At 41.8% G+C, this 20,238-nt stretch overlaps 1 protein-coding gene across 2 annotated transcripts in view; it reads right to left on the bottom strand.

Moving 5' to 3' along the window:
- Window positions 1-1,913: 1,913 nt before the first annotated feature.
- LOC143292457 (uncharacterized) overlaps window positions 1,914-20,238 on the bottom strand; it is a 21,787-nt gene continuing 3,462 nt past the window's right edge. Inside the window, exons 5-14 of one of the 2 annotated variants that reach the window (XM_076602747.1) lie at window positions 19,713-19,810; window positions 18,789-18,868; window positions 16,224-16,332; window positions 15,783-15,880; window positions 14,231-14,305; window positions 11,937-12,037; window positions 10,122-10,249; window positions 5,843-5,998; window positions 4,217-4,444; window positions 1,914-2,891 (exon numbers count right to left, since the gene is read on the bottom strand). In XM_076602747.1, coding sequence (XP_076458862.1) covers window positions 2,739-2,891; window positions 4,217-4,444; window positions 5,843-5,998; window positions 10,122-10,249; window positions 11,937-12,037; window positions 14,231-14,305; window positions 15,783-15,880; window positions 16,224-16,332; window positions 18,789-18,868; window positions 19,713-19,810 — 1,226 coding nt within the window. In that variant the 3' untranslated portion in view covers window positions 1,914-2,738. Of the gene's footprint in view, window positions 2,892-4,216; window positions 4,445-5,842; window positions 5,999-10,121; window positions 10,250-11,936; window positions 12,038-14,230; window positions 14,306-15,782; window positions 15,881-16,223; window positions 16,333-17,723; window positions 17,804-18,788; window positions 18,869-19,712; window positions 19,811-20,238 lie in introns of both variants that reach the window. The other variant, XM_076602748.1, reaches the window with a different exon arrangement.

The following is a 20,238-nucleotide window of genomic DNA, read 5'->3' as shown; positions in this document are numbered from 1 at the left end:
TATGGATCAGAAGATTACATAGATGCAGCTTCCTATATCACTGGCAACACAGACTTCAGTTAACTGTGAAATTCAGCTGACTATGGCAATAGAAAAAAAAATCAGCTTACCATTGCATCCTGCATATTATCGACCTGTCCTTTTTTTTTTTCAGTGATGGTTTCAGTCAGAAAGCCATGAGACTGTACACACTGCCAACTGAAGGTATCCAGCAATAAAAAGTTTCTCTTAAGGTTTGAAGGCACTGGCAGTAATCCAGTATCTGGCATGATCATCCGACTGTACAGTGTGACTCATACTGATTGCAGATGTCTGAGTCACGTTTCCTGATGATGCATAGCAGTACCATGGTCAAGTCCTTTATTCCCACTATATGCCACAGGTTTACAACTTGCAGCAGATGGTGCAAGCAGTAATGAAGAAGAACCAAGAAAGTGTTATGCAACATGCAGTTTGATTGGCTAGTGTACGGCACTGTCAAAAAACCCAACAACAACAACACAGGTCCGATCTCTCTGAGACATCAGATCCTCCCTAGTGGTGACATCATTTTCAGTCGGTTGCCCTAAAAATACATTTTTAATATGGCTGTCACAAGACAGTGTCCTACAGTGGATCACACCCTTAATCAACAGAGAGGCAGACAAAAAGAAAGAGATAATTCCATCCATAGATAGCGGTCTACTCGTGCTTATACACAAGGGATGTCCTTTCAGTTGGCATGACAATTCTGAGCGATGGATTCAACATCAGCTAAACAGAAATCTGTCAAAACTTTGCTTCAGGTAAACAAGACAAGCAAATCATATAAATGCTTTTTCACTCATGCCATCATTTCTTCTCTGCCCCTGCCACTACTCCCGTTTTCATTCCATGTTTCCAGGTGCTTGCTGATGTCAATGTCAGATATATGATAGTCAGTCGTGTCCGACTATGACCATCAGAACAGCAGAGCAGGCAACTGCTGTTCCGACTATTTGGGCTAGAATTTAATTATATGGAGAGTGTCTTGCCCAGGTTATGATATAAGCCGAGTGTTGGGCCAAAAGTCAGAAGCAAGTCAGAAAACAACAACATAGTTACTGGCTCCACCAAATACAAGAAAAGATGAGTTATTCTTGTGATAAGCAAAGTCACACATCTGAAGGCTGCTACTGAGTGAATTTTATTCCCAAAGAGATCTATTAAGTGACCCTGAGAAATAAGTGAAGCCTTTGTTACACCATAATTTTCTTTCTTGAAGCCATTTTCTATTTGCCAGTATTTCTTTCTGTTTATCATGACGTTTGCTCCCGGTTACCTCACTTACTTCTGAAGCAGGCATGTCTGAGATCTCTTTTCATTTTGTTCACCACTGAACCTTGAGCAAAGATCAAGGAAAAAAAGCAGTTTGTTGACAGCTCCATGGGGACTGCCGACAGCTCCATGGGGACTGCCGACAGCTCCATGGGGACTGCCGACAGCTCAATGGGGACTGCCGACAGCTCAATGGGGGACTGCCGACAGCTCCATGGGGACTGCCGACAGCTCCATGGGGACTGCCGACAGCTCAATGGGGACTGCCAAAACACTGACACACAGTGTGATGTGGGGGATTTGGGATAAGTGGGGTGAGGGTGAAACCATGTTGAAAATGGGGGTGGCAGAAAAAACAACAAAAAAAACAACAGAAGTTAATTAAAATTCTGCATCAACTGATTCAAGCCACATCAGAATGGGTCTGTTGGTCTGCAAGCAAGAGATCAATCTGCAGATGGTTGTGGACACATATACACATATATATACAAAAATATGTGAAATCCTTCTTAGTGACAGGTTTTTCCTGACAACAGTTTCAGATCTTTGAAAAAAGCAGCACCAAACAAAAATGTGTATACATGATATTGTGAGTTTTAAAGGCCACATAGCATATCTTCTTTATAACTAAACATCTACAGGTTTCGAAATGAACCGAGATAAAAATAGAATACAAAAAACACTGTACCCTTGATAACTATAACAGAAAATTATTTTAAAATGCATGAAGCCGATCATCAAACTCAGCAGCAGTAAACTGCAAAACTGTTCACACTGCATTTACAATAACTACAAAATTTAATAACAGAATTGTACCTTTAAAGTATGTCAACCATTTGGCAAGAAAACAACAAATAATTCTTTACATCTAAGTGCCATGTGATTATTGTAAAGTAATCAAAACTTTTAAACAAAAACCAAGAAAAAGATCTTGTGACGAAAGTTCGGGTAACAGCAAAAATGGAAGAACACTAAAACCTGACCCAAAAAAGTGAAGGCACAGCTTGTTTTACTGGTGAACAGATTTTAGATAGTTTGACTATAACTTTTTACAATGCTTAAAACAGTCACTAGTAAGAGACAAACCACACAATTTATTCAACCTTTGATTTACTTCCAGAATGAACATGCTTTAATCTCAACTGTTATTCACACTGGCATGCACAAACACAAAACAGGCTGTTACATATATATGTATATATGTGGCCTTTAACCGTTTGAAAATTCAAACAGTTACTTACTTAATAACACAATAATACACCTACAACAAAGTATAGTTAGGCCAGTACAGGATACTATTGCAGAATGACATGTGACTTGTGTTTGGGTGGGTGACGTGGGAGTGAAAGTGTGTGTGTGTGTGTGGAAGTGTCCATATCTGTGTGACTGGGCTGTGGGGATGTGCACACTTTTTTTCTATGTTCGGTGAGTATGGGTTGTGGTCAATACATCTCAGGATTCAGTTCCGTGCGTGTACCAATTTTGAGGAGCCTGTTGTGCTCTCTCTCGTGCTCCTCCAGTAGATGTTTGTCCTCCTTCATCTTGAAGCGGTGAGACTGCAGCTGCATGTAGCTCTCCTCTCGCCTGGCGTGCAACTGAAACACCACCCGATTCGGCATGACGACTTTTCAATGTTGAGCATCACCGTGTGTGTGTGTGTGTGTGTGTGTGTGTGTGTGTGTGTGTGTGTGTGTTGTATTGTGTTGTGTTGTGTTGTGTTGTGTGTGTGTGTGTGTGTGTGTGTGTGTGTGTGTGTGTGTGTGTGTGTGTGTGTGCATGCATGCTTCATGTTTTCATAAACTATAGTGAAATATTCAAAAGGCAGATTGGCTTCTGTTTTTTTTTTTTTTTTTTTTTTTTTTTTTAACTGCTCCAGTCATCATTACATAAACCACCATTTCACCTCTGTTCCCCGCTCTCTTCTCACCCTTCCCTTTCTGACATGCTCCACTCACCTCCCTCCATCTCCCAGGCTCCCATACTATGAAAAAAGACTCAATGACTTTTCCTCTTTAACTCTTTCCATACGAACGGCGAAAGAGACGACGTTAACAGCGTTTCACCCCAATTACCATCATCAAAATATTGCAAGCGGAACGCTCTTATACTGAAGACGTGAATGTTGACAAAGAATACCACAATTGTGACGACGGAAGCTAAAGGTTGGGTCATTGAGACACCCACTGGACATCCGAGGGGTCTGTGTAGAGGAGAAGAGAGGACTGGCCGTACTGAGTGAGTTAACCTCAGCCAGCCTTCTCCTTGATATGACAAATATCACTCCCAAAGCAGCTAAGCAACGGCACAATCAAAAACCAACCAAAAAAAAACAAGAGGCGAAGCCTTTATGGCACACCATGCGATTCCTGCTGAAAACTAACACAAGTGAGCCGACAAATCAGCCAATGAAGAAAAATAACCACTGCTGAATATCCACTCTTATCCATTCGTCCCCCTCCCCCTCCTCTCCCAAGCGTTAACATTCAAATAATTTTTTTTTTTTTAAATCAATACTCCAACAAAATGTTTACAATCACCAGTATATGTGATGGGACATTAAACAAAACTTCATCATCATCATCATTCATCAACTGATGAATATTCATTGCTCTGCCTGATGTACTTTTGATGCTGAACGGTCAGTGTTCAGACGCAGACCGGTACGCATTCTCTTTGCACTTCCCAATGCTTGAATTGTACTAGATTCTGTAAAAATGTTGAAAACAACCCCCCCCCCCACAACCCCTCCCCTTCCGCACCCCCCCCCACCACCCCCCCCCCCCAAAAAAAAAAAAAAAAGAAACCAGAGAAAAAAAATCTCATACCATCATCACCCATGACCCCAGACCGCCCAAAACTGATTTCTCCTCCAAACAAACAGACAGACCGACAGATCGAGAGACCAACAGAACAGACTGACCTTGCCCAGCTCTGCCTTCTCCTTCAGGAGCAGCTGCTCCAGCTCCTTCTCGTTCTGGCTGACCTTGATCTGCTCCTGCTTCAGCCTCTCCTGGTTCCGGGCGCGCACCGCCAGCAGCTGCTGCTGCAGGCGCCGGACCTCCTGGTCCTTCTTCTGGCGGGCGTACTCTGACTCCCGCACACTGCCGTACAGGCTCTGCTCCCGCTCCTCGTTCTTCGTCACCATTTTCTGTGTGGGGTCAAAAAAAAAAAAAAAAAAAAAAAAAAAAAAAGGGGGGGGGGGGGGGGGGGGGGGGGGGTGTGTGTTCAGTTTGGCACACAGCAATCATGATCAGAGAATATGTACGATGTACGATGGCAGACACAGAGAGAGAGAGGGGGAGGGGGAGGGGGGGGGCGTTGGGGAGGGGGGGGGGAGAGAGAGGGAGACAGAGAGACACATCTAGAGACACAGAGAGGGACACAGAGTGAGGGGGCGTTGTGGTTGGGGGGGGGGGGGGGGGGGGGGAGACAGAGAAAGACACAGAGAGGAGAGAGAAAGATAGACAGACAGACACACAGATACAGAGAGAAAGACAGAGAGAGACACACACACAAGAGAGACAGAGAAAGAACCAGAAAGCAGACAAGAGCAACAGATATGAGACTAGGGCTAAAAAAAAACTAAAAAAAACAAAACCAAAAAAAAAACCACGAAAGAAGTAAAAAAAATTCATTTTTCATCACCATTTTCTGGTGGTCGAAAAAAAAAAGGGTTTCAATTCAACACAGAGCGATCATGATCAGAGAATATGTACGTACAATGACAGACACAGAGAGAAAGAGAAAGAGAGAGGGAGAGAGAGAGAGAGAAGGGGTGGGAGGTGGGAGAGAGGGAGAGACAGAGAGAAAGACAGAGAAGGAGAGATGAGGCAAAACAAGGCATTTTTTTATGGTGATAGGTAAGCATTGGTGCCCCCCCCCCCCTCTTTTTTTTTTTTTACATTCAGTCCCCGCCCTGAAATAGGGTCTACACTACACAATACTACATTGAAGTCATATCATGCACTATACAATACTGTATAAAGTCATAATCATGCACTGAACAATGCTACATAATGGCTTAAGCATGGTAATGATAAGATACACACACACGCTCACACATGCAACTCACAAGCCCTCCCTACACACACACACATACACACACTCACATGTGCACCACCCCTACAAGCCCTCCTTCCACACACACACATACACACACGCACACGTGCACCACCCCTACAAGTCCTCCCTCCACACACACACACACACACACACACACTCACTCACTCACTCATGCACCACCCCTACAAGCCCTCTCTCCACACACACACACACACACACACACATTCACACGTGCACCACCCCTACAAGTCCTCCCTCCACACACACACACACACTCACACGTGCACCACCCCTACAAGCCCTCCCTCCACACACACACATATACACACACGCACACGTGCACAACCCCTACAAGCCCTCCCTCCACACACACACACACACACACACACACACACACACACACTCACACGTGCACCACCCCTACAAGTCCTCCTTCCACACACACACACACACACACCTACACCAACACACCACTCAACCTTACAGTGAAGAACTTGAGGGAGTCTTCGTGCTTCTTGCGGTCGGCCTCCAGGGACCTGGCCTTGAAGCGAGCCTCCCACACCTCCTGCTGGGCGTCCTCCTTCTCCTTCTTGCTCTTCATGCTGGTCTGCAGGCGCTGCACTCGCTTGGCGTTGTGAGCCTGCACACAGCAGCAAGGTCACACACACACACACACACACACACACACACACACACACACAACACACAGACCTGTTTGCATGCCACTGACTTAATGGGACATATTAAAAAGAAAACATGAAAAATAAGATGCACGCCAAACCAACTGATTTCTTTCCTATTATTACTATTATTATTATTGTTTTATCTATCTCTCTCTCTCTATATATATATACATATATTACATTTCTTTTGCCTTAAAGAGCAGTATACTGAACGTGCATGAAAAAAAAAAGATTCTAAGAACACTGAAACACACACATACACACACATATATACACAAACACACTAAACACTAACGCACACACTGAAACACACACACACACACACACACACACACACACACACACACACACACACCACAAACCGTTTACAGGCGACTGAATGAATGGGGTATTAATTTCAGACATGAAAGGCAAGATTTTTTGTGTGAACAGAAGAAAATTCTTCACTCTCTCTTTACTTTGATTGCATTTTATATCGGTTCATGCATCAAGCACATAAACATGTATACGCATGTGTGTGTGCATGCACACAGACACAGACACACATACACACACACAGGTAGGTACATTTTAATTTCAAAATCACTGTATTTCCACCCCTCTTTAAACACACACACACACACACACACACACATCTATAACAACAACATTTCATCCTGAAGTCAGACAAGACACAGAGTAAAGTGCAGCACTCAGTTCTAACAATTATCATTCCTGTGTCAGGAAAGGCAGAATGTCCGTGCGTGGGAGTGACATTCTTCACTGTGGAAACCACTGCATTCCTTTCCCTTCCAAAAAAACAAACAAAAAAAAAAAAAAAAAAAAAAAAACAGCATCAACAACGGCAACATTTCATATCCCTGTCAGACCAGATACAAAGACTGCAAGGAGACATGTGCTTCTATAGTAATTATCATTCCTTTTCTAGGGGGTGTGGAGCTGGGGGTGTTGTTGTTTGTCTACTTTATTTTTTCTATCTATATTTTTTTGTGCTTTTTTTTTTTTTTTTTTTTTTTTCAAGCGGGGGAAGTGTTTGCTTGTTGCCTTGGTTGGTTTCTTTGTTTTTCTTTTCCCTTTTTTACAATAAAATCTTAAGAGGTTGGTGTGTGTGTGTGTGTGTGTGGGGGGGGGGTACATCATAGTAGTTCTGTCCCCTCTGGCATCGGCATGGCAAAGTACATTTCTTGACTGGGCCTGCAGCTCACTGTCTGCCCCGCAGTGAACATGGTATGTGGTTATGAAGACGTGACGCAGCACAATTTCCCTGCCAGCCTCATGGTGACAGCTTGGCAAAGAACTGCCTTGCTGGTGACTTTTGACAGTTTGATTATCACGTACCCTGCGTTGTCAACTCCTTGTGCTACGGACGGTGGGGGGGTGGGGGGGGGGCCAGAGAATGTCAGGAAACAGAAAAGAAAGAAAAAAAAAAAAGATTGCAACGGAAGAAGATGGGGAGAGAGAGAGGGCAGAGTAAGGATGTGAATTATTTCAGATTAACTCATTCCATACGAACGGCGAAAGAGACGACGTTAACAGCGTTTCACCCCAATTACCATCATCAAAATATTGCAAGCGGAAGGCTCTTATACTGAAGACGTGAATGTTGACAAAGAATACCACAATTCTGACGACGGAAGCTAAAGGTAGGGTCATTCAGACACCCACTGGACATCCGAGGGGTCTGTGTTGAGGAGAAGATAGGACTGGCCATACTGAGTGAGTTAAGACACCTTGAGTTAAAAAAAACACACCTGATTATTGTATCTTGTACGACATCTCCTTAAAATGGATCTAGAAGCATTGAGTATCAAACATTATCTTACATGAAGGGTCACTTTCATTTTCACCTTTTGTCAACTCCATCTTAGTCTTTAGGAAAAAAAAAACAACCCAAAAAACAACTCAATCACACAGTGAAAGCAAAATAGTGAATGAAATGGGAACAATTCTAATAGACCATTTTTTTTTTCTTTCAAATCCATCTGTTTCCTTGTGAATCACTTCTCCACTTCCGCTCTGTAGGGTTATCTGAAAAGACTCTGAGATGGTTCTGATAGAGATTCACTTCCACAAGTTCTGAAGAAAATTAATTTATTTCTTTTTTTGTGTCTTTAGCAGAGAAGAGAGAAAAACACATTTCATCTGATAAAACGATAATGTGTTCATGATGTGCTCAGAAGAGAATAATCAAAAAATATTTTAAAAGGTTTCACTAAAATTGAGGGACAGCCCGCGCGCGCGCGCACATATATATATATATACGATAGTCAGTCGTGTCCGACTATGACCATCACATGATAAAAAGCAAATAATTAATTTCCTACTCATATCTGATTCCAATTTTCAAGTTTGTTTCTTTCTAAAAGAGAGAATGAAACAAAACAAGGGGAAAAAAAGAGAAAAGAATATATATAGAATCTTAAAGTTACAATCAAGGTGCCAAGAAACTATGCTATTGTTGTTAGTTCCTTTCTTTAAAAAAAGAAAAGAAAAAAAAAGCTGTTGTTATTATTTTTTAATCACCTGTGATACCCAATGCTCTTCAACTGACATTCCTTCAAACATAGCACCGCTTCGTAGTTATATGTTTCAGGTTCACAGGTCAGCCCCTTCACAACCACTCATCAAGTTCCCGCCACACATTACCACCTCCGTCTCAGCGGAAGCAGTAACTACTAATTACTGTCAAATTTGGGTCAGAGTGTGATAGAAACTAGAAACGGAGCGAAGATGCCGAGAGGAAAGAGAAAGAGGGGGAGAGGGAGGGGAACAAGTTGTACTCACATTCTCCAGTAATTATATATTTGTGTCTTGGGTTATTGCAGCTTTTGAAAAGGGACATGCTAATTTTAGCCACTCTTCTTGTATTTACAACCAGCTTGAGAATATGCAGTCATGCCATACACACATCTTGTCTGAACACTGAGAAAAAAAAAATCACCCAATATACATAGAGAGAGAGACAGACAGAGACAGAGACACAGAGAGAGAGAGAGAGAGAGAGAGAGAGAGAGACAGAGAGAGAGAGGGACAGAGAGAGAGAGAGACAGAGACAGAGAGAGAGAGAGTCTGATTTCTGGAAGAAGCAGCACAAGGGCTACAGTGATCAAGCACAGTTAGTTCACCTTCTATCAAAAAATGTGTTAGCTGATGTACAGGACCATGAGTGGATGCTGTGATGGTGTGATCTGACATGGTGGCTCGTCCGTCGGGATCGACCAGGACCATCTAGTCATCCTGGGGGTGGGTGGGTTGGGCTCTGTGGGTGCGCAGATGACTGGTCAGGCCAATCCGCGCCCGGAAGGTTCTGACGCAGTGTGGACAGGGGATGGTGGCGGCTGTCGGGGACTTGCTGGCACTGCTTTTCCTGGCCTGTCTGCGTTGCTCTGCTGCAGCGATTCTGTTGGCCTCACAGGATTTGGCGCCTTTGTGGACAGCTGAACGCCACTTTGGTCTGTCCATTGCATTCAGCTCCCATGTGTAGTGGCTGATGTTGAAGGCCTTCAGAGAAGCTTTCAGAGTGTCTTTGAAGCGCTTCTTTTGGCCTCCATGGGAGCGCTTGCCATGTTGGAGTTCGCCGTACAGCAGTTTCTTGGGGAGCCGGTGGTCTGGCATGCGAACTACATGGCCTGCCCAGCGCAGCTGGGCCTGCATCAAGATGGTGTAGATGCTGGGCAAGTTTGCATGAGTGAGCACCTCTGTGTCAGGGATCTTCTCTTGCCACTTTATGCCGAGAAGTTTTCTGAGGCTGGTGGTGTGGAAGTGGTTCGGCTTTTTGGTGTGGCGTTTGTAGACCGTCCATGATTCTTATCCATAGAGCAGTGTGGTGAGAACTATGGCCTTGTATACTTTGAGCTTCGTCTCCAGGGTGATGCCTCTCCTGTTCCAAACGTTCTCATGGAGTCTGCCGAAGGCAGCGCTGGCTTTGGCGAGTCTGGCATTCACCTCGTCGTCGATGACAACTGTGCGAGAGAGTGTACTGCCCAAGTATGTGAACTTGTCCACCGCATTCAGTCGTTGCCCGTTGCAAATAGTAATCTGAACAGACCCGTACAGTGCAATACAAGCAGGCAGACTTACCTCCAGCCTCTGATCAATCTGCTTGGCTTTCAGGTCCATGTCCGCATGACGAGCTGTCTCGTTCAGCTGGCGCTGAACGTTGGTGTTGTCCTCCAAGCGAATCTGGGTGTCCGTTAGATGGCGCTGTTCTGTACAAGTGCCGGATGTAGTGGTTGTTATTACAAAATGTTGTTTATGTTCTTCACATTCAAGCTGATAAGTGCTGACCTCATAGTGGTCCTGGCTAGTTCCCCTACCGATAATGATGATAATGTGAAGGCTTACATGGCACGGTTCCCTTCCTTCAAGAGCGGGCTCACAGTAAAAAAGATTGATACATAACATTTTAGAACATAACAGATGAGATAAAACGATTCACCACCCACATATCATTCACAGAAAAAAAAAGAACACATCACACACACACATCCATCAATGTGTACACATAAAGTGTATACAAGAATGAATGCATGCTAACGAAGAACTTGGATATATTTAGTGTCTGTGTGTGTGTGTGTGTGCGTGTGTGTGTGTGTGTGTGTGTGTGTGTGTGTGTGTGTGTGTGTGTGTGTGTGTGTGTGTGTGTGTTGATAGAGTGATAATGCTGATCCAATTACATGCATAATGCGCATGCTGTCTTGAGTGGAAGACTAATCAAAAGAGGATGCCAGATTCGAACCAACAGGGAAATAATGAGACTTTTTTCACAACAGTTTCTCTTATTAAAACTAAATGTTCAGGTAATGGGCAATAAATCAAACATTCTAACAGTATGTTAACATCACATGAAATGGCAAAGTAAACACAGACATTTCTCATAAGACACAATCAAGTTCTCTCTATATGACTGAGTGTATGTAGCTTACAGGAAATCTAGTTTATGTTGCTTTTGGTTTATACCCTTCATTGACCATGCATGTCAGTATCAAGCAGCAAAAAAATGGAGAAAAAAAACACACACAAAAAACCACAAAAAAACAGAACAGATTTTTTTTTTTGATACAGAAGGAAAACAAGGGCAGGCATGCACACTCCTGTCATAAGATCACTTTACAAAAATGTGTTATTTAAAAAAAAAAAAAAAAAAAGAAAAAAGAGGGGGAGGAGTCAGTGAATACACAAAAAATGATAACATTTTTCCTGATGAAACTGAACATACAGATAACAAGAACTCACTCTGCTGGTCAGGCAGCTGCTTAGCAGATGTGGTGTAGTGTATATATGGATTTATCCCAACACAGTGACGTTTCTGTGAGTAATTGAACTGAACTGAAGTGAACGAACGAACGAACAAACGAACGAATCTTTTTTATGCGGGAAGTGGAATAAGCATGCATACGCTTTTTTACATCCAGCCCTCAGGGCAAAAAGAAATGAAATCAAAATGTCCACAAGATAACGAAAGGTTATAGAAAAACATACATGAAATTCAAATACACTCAATTGCACAGTAGCATTTACAAGTACATAATCATGATACCTGCATTAATGACAATAATGCATATGAATATGGTAATGAGAGAGATAGAGTGAGTGAGTGAGAGAGAGAGAGAGTATGAATGAATGAATGAATGAAGGAAGGAAGGAATAAATGAATGATAAATGAATGAATGAATGAATGGATCTTATTTCCGATAGCATTAGAGTAAGCAAACAATTGCTTTCTCCAGCCCTCGAAAGGGAAAAATGTCTAAAGAAAAGGTATGTGGGAAGACCCCAAGAAATGAGTAAACGTTAACAAATTCAAAGAAAAACGATAAAAGAAACAACATTATAATAAGCATCATAAACATCAGTTAGCAATCAAGGAGCAAGGCCTGACAGAAAAAAACATACCGTCCCGTTTCTTGATGTCAAGGTGAGCCTTGGTGAGGGCAAGGTCTGCGCTGAGCTTGCGCTTTGTCATCTCCGCTCCTTTCACATCCCCGTCACTCCGCCTGGACACGAAAACCGGCCCTGCTGTAATGCCCTGATGCTGACACTCCCTCCACCGTCAGTTGTCGCTTCCTTCTCTATCTCTGCACCTTACGTTTAATGTAATGCCCTGATGCTGACACTCCCTCCACCGTCAGTTGTCGCTTCCTTCTCTATCTCTGCACCTTACGTTTAATGTAATGCCCTGATGCTGACACTCCCTCCACCGTCAGCTGTCGCATCCTTCTCTATCTCTGCACCTTACGTTTAATGTAATGCCCTGATGCTGACACTCCCTCCACCGTCAGTTGTCGCTTCCTTCTCTATCTCTGCACCTTACGTTTAATGTAATGCCCTGATGCTGACACTCCCTCCACCGTCAGTTATTGCTTCCTTCTCTATCTCTGCACCTTACGTTTAATGTAATGCCCTGATGCTGACACTCCCTCCACCGTCAGTTGTCGCTTCCTTCTCTATCTCTGCACCTTACGTTTAATGTAATGCCCTGATGCTGACACTCCCTCCACCGTCAGTTATTGCTTCCTTCTCTATCTCTGCACCTTACGTTTAATGTAATGCCCTGATGCTGACACTCCCTCCACCGTCAGTTGTCGCTTCCTTCTCTATCTCTGCACCTTACGTTTAATGTAATGCCCTGATGCTGAAACTCCTTCCACTGTCAGTTTTTGCTTCTTCTCTATCTCTGCACCTTACGTTTAATGTAATGCCCTGATGCTGACACTCCTTCCACTGTCAGTTTTTGCTTCTTCTCTATCTCTGCACCTTACGTTTAATGTAATGCCCTGATGCTGACACTCCCTCCACCGTCAGTTGTCGCTTCCTTCTCTATCTCTGCACCTTACGTTTAATGTAATGCCCTGATGCTGACACTCCCTCCACCGTCAGTTGTCGCTTCCTTCTCTATCTCTGCACCTTACGTTTAATGTAATGCCCTGATGCTGACACTCCCTCCACCGTCAGTTGTCGCTTCCTTCTCTATCTCTGCACCTTACGTTTAATGTAATGCCCAGATGCTGACACTCCCTCCACCGTCAGTTGTCGCTTCCTTCTCTATCTCTGCACCTTACGTTTAATGTAATGCCCTGATGCTGACACTCCCTCCACCGTCAGCTGTCGCATCCTTCTCTATCTCTGCACCTTACGTTTAATGTAATGCCCTGATGCTGACACTCCCTCCACCGTCAGCTGTCGCATCCTTCTCTATCTCTGCACCTTACGTTTAATGTAATGCCCTGATGCTGACACTCCCTCCACCGTCAGCTGTCGCATCCTTCTCTATCTCTGCACCTTACGTTTAATGTAATGCCCTGATGCTGACACTCCCTCCACCGTCAGTTGTCGCTTCCTTCTCTATCTCTGCACCTTACGTTTAATGTAATGCCCTGATGCTGACACTCCCTCCACCGTCAGCTGTCGCTTCCTTCTCTATCTCTGCACCTTACGTTTAATGTAATGCCCTGATGCTGACACTCCCTCCACCGTCAGTTGTCGCTTCCTTCTCTATCTCTGCACCTTACGTTTAATATGTGTTCCCTTTTCACTTCCGTCAGATCTCTGCACTCCAGGTCTTTCTAGTCTGGCATTAAAACCTCCACCTCTTGCCCAAAACAGCTCTCCCCTCCCTTTGCTCTTACAAATCTTCAGTTTCTCTACGCTTTGTGTTTGCATATGTTCATAAGTTTTACCTTTTATCCCTCTAAATCAGATGCTTGTAAATGGTTTGCGTGAAAGTACTCTGACATATGTTTGTGCACAAGATTCAGTGCTACATAAATACTTTTCTTCTTTTTCTTTTTTTCTTCTTCTTAAACTGCATTTCTCTTGAAAGATATAAGGATATCCACACTTGAAGCAGGTATCGACTGTGACAGATGAGTAACTGTGTTTGACGTCTGATATGTACAACAACGGCATCAGAGCAACTAAAGTAATTCTAGATGCTAATAATGATGATAATTCAAAGAGCCTCTTATTTTAACAGAACCATAAGCACTAAACACAAACATATTTAAAACCTTTTATTTATGCATGAACATGCACACACACACACACACACACACTCACATACACACACTCACACACGCATGCAATCACATATACATGCACAAGCACACACACATAAACACACATGCACACATTTAACAACCCCCACACCCCCACTCCACCCCAGCCCCAAGCCCCTACGCTCTACTGACTGCATCCTGTTGTCCAGGTTTTTGTCGCTTTCCAGGTCATTGTTTATCCTCTGAGTTGTCTCTTTCTTCTCAGTTCTGCACACAGATGTTTAAATCCACACATGAACAGAGGAGCTCACATAAACAGAGTTCAGTATCTGCCTTTTAGGAGACTCAGACAGAATCTGATCTTCCCAACCAAGCCCTTTCGTCTCAATGTAACTTTCTCACTTCCCCTCCTTGGTTTGAGCTAGCTGAGAGCCTGGGATAAGAAAGAATGACTGTAACACACTCTGATTCTTTTCAAACCAAAATTTTCTTTTCTTTCTCGATTCTGTCAATTGGAAATAAATAAGAGTGAAAAACCAGCAATCAGCTCTGTCTCAGAGTTGTTTTTTTTTGGGTTGCTTTTGTTTTGCTCTGATATCAGTTTTTTTTTCAAAAAATGTCATATATGTCTTCCAAATGCAACTTTCTCACTTGTTTCAGACTTCATATTTCACAACATCACAGCAAAGATTAACCCTTTGAGCCCTGAGTTCCTGAGCAATTTTAACTCTTCTGCCTGAGCTCCTGAGCCAAAATTTGCACATAATTGGTATTTAATGTGTCACGGCAGATATAAAAAGAGTGCCCTTACCACCGCTTTACCGGTGGTAGAGAAAAATGATATAATGACTAGCCACCGGTTGAGCGGTGTGTAAACACTTGTGCCGTGTTTTGCTATTGGTTGACATATTGAAATCGATCTTTTTTATCCAAAGCACATGCACAAAACACAGTGAAAAGGCGCGGACATGTTGGTACTACGTTCGCTGACGTCAGAATATTATGGTTTTTCTGATTGGCTCTTCAATATAAGTCAACCAATAGCAAAACACGACACAAGTGTTTACGCACCGCTCAACCGGTGGCTAGGCATTATGTCATTTTTCTCTACCACCGGTAAAGTGGTGGTCAGGGCTCAAAGGGTTAAACACATACAAAATACAATATCCTTATCTGCACATCACTTGCATTATAATAGCACAAAAGATTTGATTCTTTACAGCCATCAGAAATCAAGGATTAAACAAGTGATGATGAAGGGAAGGAATTTATGTTGTGCTTTGCATCTTACATATACAAGTCCAGAGGAGAAAGGGGGAAAGAGAGAGAATCTAATTCCAGACTTTGTTCTGCTTTGGTAAAGTGAAAATGATGTATGCATGTGTGTGTGCATGTGTGTGTGAGTGTGTAAGTGCATATGTGTGTGCACATACATACAATAACATGCGGTATGCTTGTGTATTTGCCACTATGTGTGTGTGTGTGTGTGCATGTGTGTGCATGCATGTGTGCATGCATGTATTCAAATGTGTGTGTGCATGAATGCATGTACATGTGCATGTTTGAATGCATGCATGACTGCAAGTGAGTGTGCATGTGCATGTTCATAGATGCTTGTGCCCATGCTTTTATGTTACATTTAGAAAGAAAAAACAGCAAACATGTAAATGATCAAACAGAAAGGAAGAAAGAAAACAGCAAAAAGAAAGGAAATCAACTATACCTGGGCTACATTTACACTTACTTGGAGTGATCAAATTTCTGAACCCGCCCCTTCTGTGCAACCATGTTGAGAGTGATGGCAAGCTCTGCCAGCTCACTCTTCAGTTTGTGTTGTTCTTCCTGTCATCAACACACAAAGAAAGCTAACAAATAAAATGCCAAAAAGACCACAGACACACACACACACACACACACACACACACACACACACAACACCCACAGAAACACACACACACACACAAAAAAAAAACCCACACCCACAGAAACACACACACACACACACACACACACACACACACACACACACACACACACACTACCTCAAAGGATCAAAATACTCATTAATCAAAGTTTAAAAAAAAAAAAAAAGTGTTCCCGATGCTCTTTCCAGCTTGATAACATCACCTATGTCAGAAAGAAACAAGAAACAAAACCCATCATTAACAGACAGATCAAACAATACCTCTTTACTCCGCATCTTGGATTCAAAGTCATGGCTGAGCCTCATCACCTCCACCCTCTTCAGCTCCAGGGCAGACAGTTTCTGCTGGTACTGCCTCGCCAAGTCGTTTCTGCTCAGACAATCATCAACACAATTACAGTGTCGGCTAAAGTTTTGACCGAGCAGACATGCAAGATACTGTGCTTCAAGATCAGTATTTGTCAAAGTAATAATCATGAACTGTTCTTCAAAATATATTTCATGTGAAACTGTTGGGTGCATGTGCTGAAGGGTTAATGCATCTGATATCTATGCACATCATCTTTGAGGCTGTCTGGCTTGAAATTGAGCAGTATCTTCATAAAAGTGAACTGATCATCTCAATTTCAAAAGTCAACATATATGCAGATATGTTAATGACTTGACCCTATTTATGTGTTCAGGAAGGTGGAAGAAGAGAGAGATTAAAGACAAAATAATCTGTAAGCTGGTTCTGAACACACAGAAGTTAAAGCAATGGAACTGGCAATATATTTCAACATAGTTTTAATCATTTGTTGACTGAATATAGTAAATCAGTTGCAAATCAGACTCAGGGTTGAAATTAAGCCTAATGATGTCTGGGAAGAAAATCATGCCTTTGAAAAGAAAAAAAATCATGTAAGTCACATCTTGAAATCAGTATCTATTACATAATGCACAAGTACATTCAAACACAGCTTTACATTTTTACAGCTAACAACTCATCTTTATCAACACTTATCAATCCAAACTGTCACCTCAGTAAAAGTCATATGCTGCATGTACAAATCAGAACAAGTCATGGAAGGTGAATCTCCGCACCAAAGCTCAACAGGCTTATCCCAGTGACTACCTAACAACTCCTCCAGAAAGAGTTAAAAAATAAAATAAATTCACACTGGATGTCTGACTGAGCAAGTTTTCTACTATCAGCCTGTTGTGTTGGTGGAAAAAGAAAGTTTGTGCCCTGTGAATAATTGTTGTATCTGCGATCACTATTGTGCATATTGCATGATCTGGACCATCATCCAGATTGGTAATTCACCTAAAAAGAAGACTGTTGACTGTAAAGCATGAAAATGACTTATAACTAGTTTACAAACATTTCACGTGACTCAACTGTTTTCACAGTATGATTTTGTTTATCAGTTGGAGTGTTTTAAGGATACCATTTTTTTCTTTCCTTTGTAATTCAACCCAAATAAGATTCAACTGTTACTGTCCATTCACATGCACAGGCAGACAGACAGACACTGACACACACACCCTGTGTATGGTCCACAGATACTTGGATAAAGAAAAAGATAATCACAATGGTTCTCCTTTACAGCAACACACTTTGAGCAATAAGCACCTCTCAATCAAAACTATGCAGCAGCCAAAGTTCTGATGCAAAGATGCTCATGCTAAACATGAATTGACTGAAATCCAGAGAAAAAACATTGTAGTCCATTTTTATTTCCTCCAAGTATCTGATGTGTCGGGTGACACCGAACTCACGTCTGTAAATCTACTTTTCTGCTCTGAGCCTTGTCCAGCTGAGCAGTAAGAATATCCTGATTCTTTCGTTGTGAATTAATCTGAAAGCCACAAGCAACACTTGTACACACTACCCAAACTATACAGCTTCAAACTACAAGGCATGCAACATGTGTTCCAACCACAGGCTATTGAAACAATATGCCACAGGGCACTGTTCAGAATCACATACTTCTTTCATTGGATGATTTCACAGGTAACTATTTTCAACATGTAACCACATCAGTTGACGAACTGTCCTAATTTTCCTGTCATTATTGTAGATTTATGCCTGTAGTTCTTGTTCTGTAGAGAAATAGATGTGAAGGGAATATGTCAGCTGGCAGTTGTCCTGTAATACAACAAATATATGTTTATTGGTTTCTTTCTTTCCCACATTATTTGTCAGTTTGCTACCATTTACTGAAAGTCAGGCATACCTACTACTTGTCAGTTTGTTACCATTTTCTGAAATTTCGTTATCCATTTACTGAGAGTAAGGTATACATATGCCAGAAGAGTGAGGTATATATATGCCAGAGTATGACCCAAAAGCAAAAATTTGCATAGAAACAGTATCTGATACACAGTTTCGCAAGCCTGTGGTTAAGTTTTATACGTTATAAAGAGGACATAACAGAAACTGCATCAAGTGGCCATCAAAATGATACATGGTCACCACCCTGTGCAAAAGGCAACCAAGGTCAACTGTCCAGTAACCCTGAGAGATGAATTCACCCAGAAGCAGACGCGTACAGGAGAGACAAAACCAAACAGCACTGCTGTTTCTGTAAAGGTGTTGTGCAAATCCGTCTCTCTTTCTCTCTTTAATGAAATGTTACCCTCTTCCATTTCCCTTCTCTTTTTACTTCTGACTTTCTTCAAAAATACAATATGTCTAAGCTTGCTCTTGTGTTCTTGGTAGTAAATGTTTAGCACGATCATGGGTGGTGATCTGTACTGGGCCAATTTTTGCAATTTCCGACAGGACATGATTATACATGGAAAAATGTTCAAACAATTACCTGAAAATTATGTTCAACTTACATATTTAACACAGTTTTTCTATCCTGTTGCTTACTGTCTTGGAGGGAGGCAATGACTTTCTCTGCTCTTTGTCGAGTCAGCTGCAAAATTTGTCATGAATGACAATTAGTTCTTTTTGAAGTTTGTCATTGTGTTGAAGACAGCAATCATTATCTGTTTGTATTCGTTTGCATAGGGATTATTTACCCATGATTTATCATCTACAAGTTGCAGTTCTTGTCAGTGAAGATCACACATTTTCAAATATTTATATTGCCTTGACTGATATGATCCAATCCTAACTTTAACAAATGTACCTGCTCCATCAGATGACTGACACATGTGATTCTGAGACTAATGCTGATGACCTCACTCAGAGAAGTCAGACATGTAAACATGCATGCACACATACTCTCCTTCATGCACGCATGTAAGCACTCAACATTAGTGTCAATTAACAAAGAAAAAGCTTCTTGAGAAATGAACAAAAATGCTAACGGATTCAGAGACTGACCTGGAAATGGAAGAGACAGATTCAAGTTCAGTTAAAACTAAAATAAAGATGCAAATATCATAATGGTAACAGGGTCAACTAGACGGAAAAAAAAAGAGAGAGATCTTTTTCACAGCAATACATCCCCAACAATAAAACATCTTTCATTACGGTGTATAGGTGTGCTGGTTATTGATCTACTGCACATGTGCTTGATTAAACATGCCTCTGCAATGCAAAAGCATGTGTGTGTGTGTGTGTGTGTGTGTGTGTGTGTGTGTGTGTGTGTGTGTGTGTGTGTAATTACTGTATACAGATTTGCTGGTTGTTGATCTACCATACATGTGCATAATATAACATGCCTTTGCAATGCAAACTGAACAACTGGTAACACTGGCCATCGATTCTAAGAAATTTCATGGAGCAGACAACAAGTGGAACAGAATTCATACTTCATGTTTTTTATGAGTGTGTTCCCTCTGCATGTCTGTGAATCTTTCCAGAGACTGGTTCAGTTTCTTATCCTCAGCCATCCGTTTCTTGTTGATAGCTGAAAAAAGACACACAGCATGCCAAACAATATGTCAATGTGCACATAAAATCACCAGTCCATGACTTTACAGCAGTGATTATGATTTTTCGTGAGCAACACATACAATGTAATGAGTAAATGAATAGATGAATATATCTTAAAAAGTATAACAGAAAAACAAGAATAACCTCCAATAATAATTCTTTTTATAGTCTTTATAGTGACTCATTCCTCACCACTATTTCTACAATGACTTGTCAGTACGGACTTCTTATTTTATCATCAATAAAATCAGGTGATTCAACAATGATTTTTGACAATACTGAATGAAAAAAAAAAAAATCCATTCCTTGCCTCCTCAGCAGGATTTAAAATAATAAGTCAAATGGCGATGCAAAACAGTCTGTTCAGCTTGTTTCCAGTTCAAAGCATCCATTTTATTTTCT

Source organism: Babylonia areolata, chromosome 18 (genome assembly GCF_041734735.1).
Source record: "Babylonia areolata isolate BAREFJ2019XMU chromosome 18, ASM4173473v1, whole genome shotgun sequence".
NCBI classification, from domain to species: domain Eukaryota; kingdom Metazoa; phylum Mollusca; class Gastropoda; order Neogastropoda; family Buccinidae; genus Babylonia; species Babylonia areolata.
This window is presented reverse-complemented; position numbering and strand designations above follow the sequence as displayed.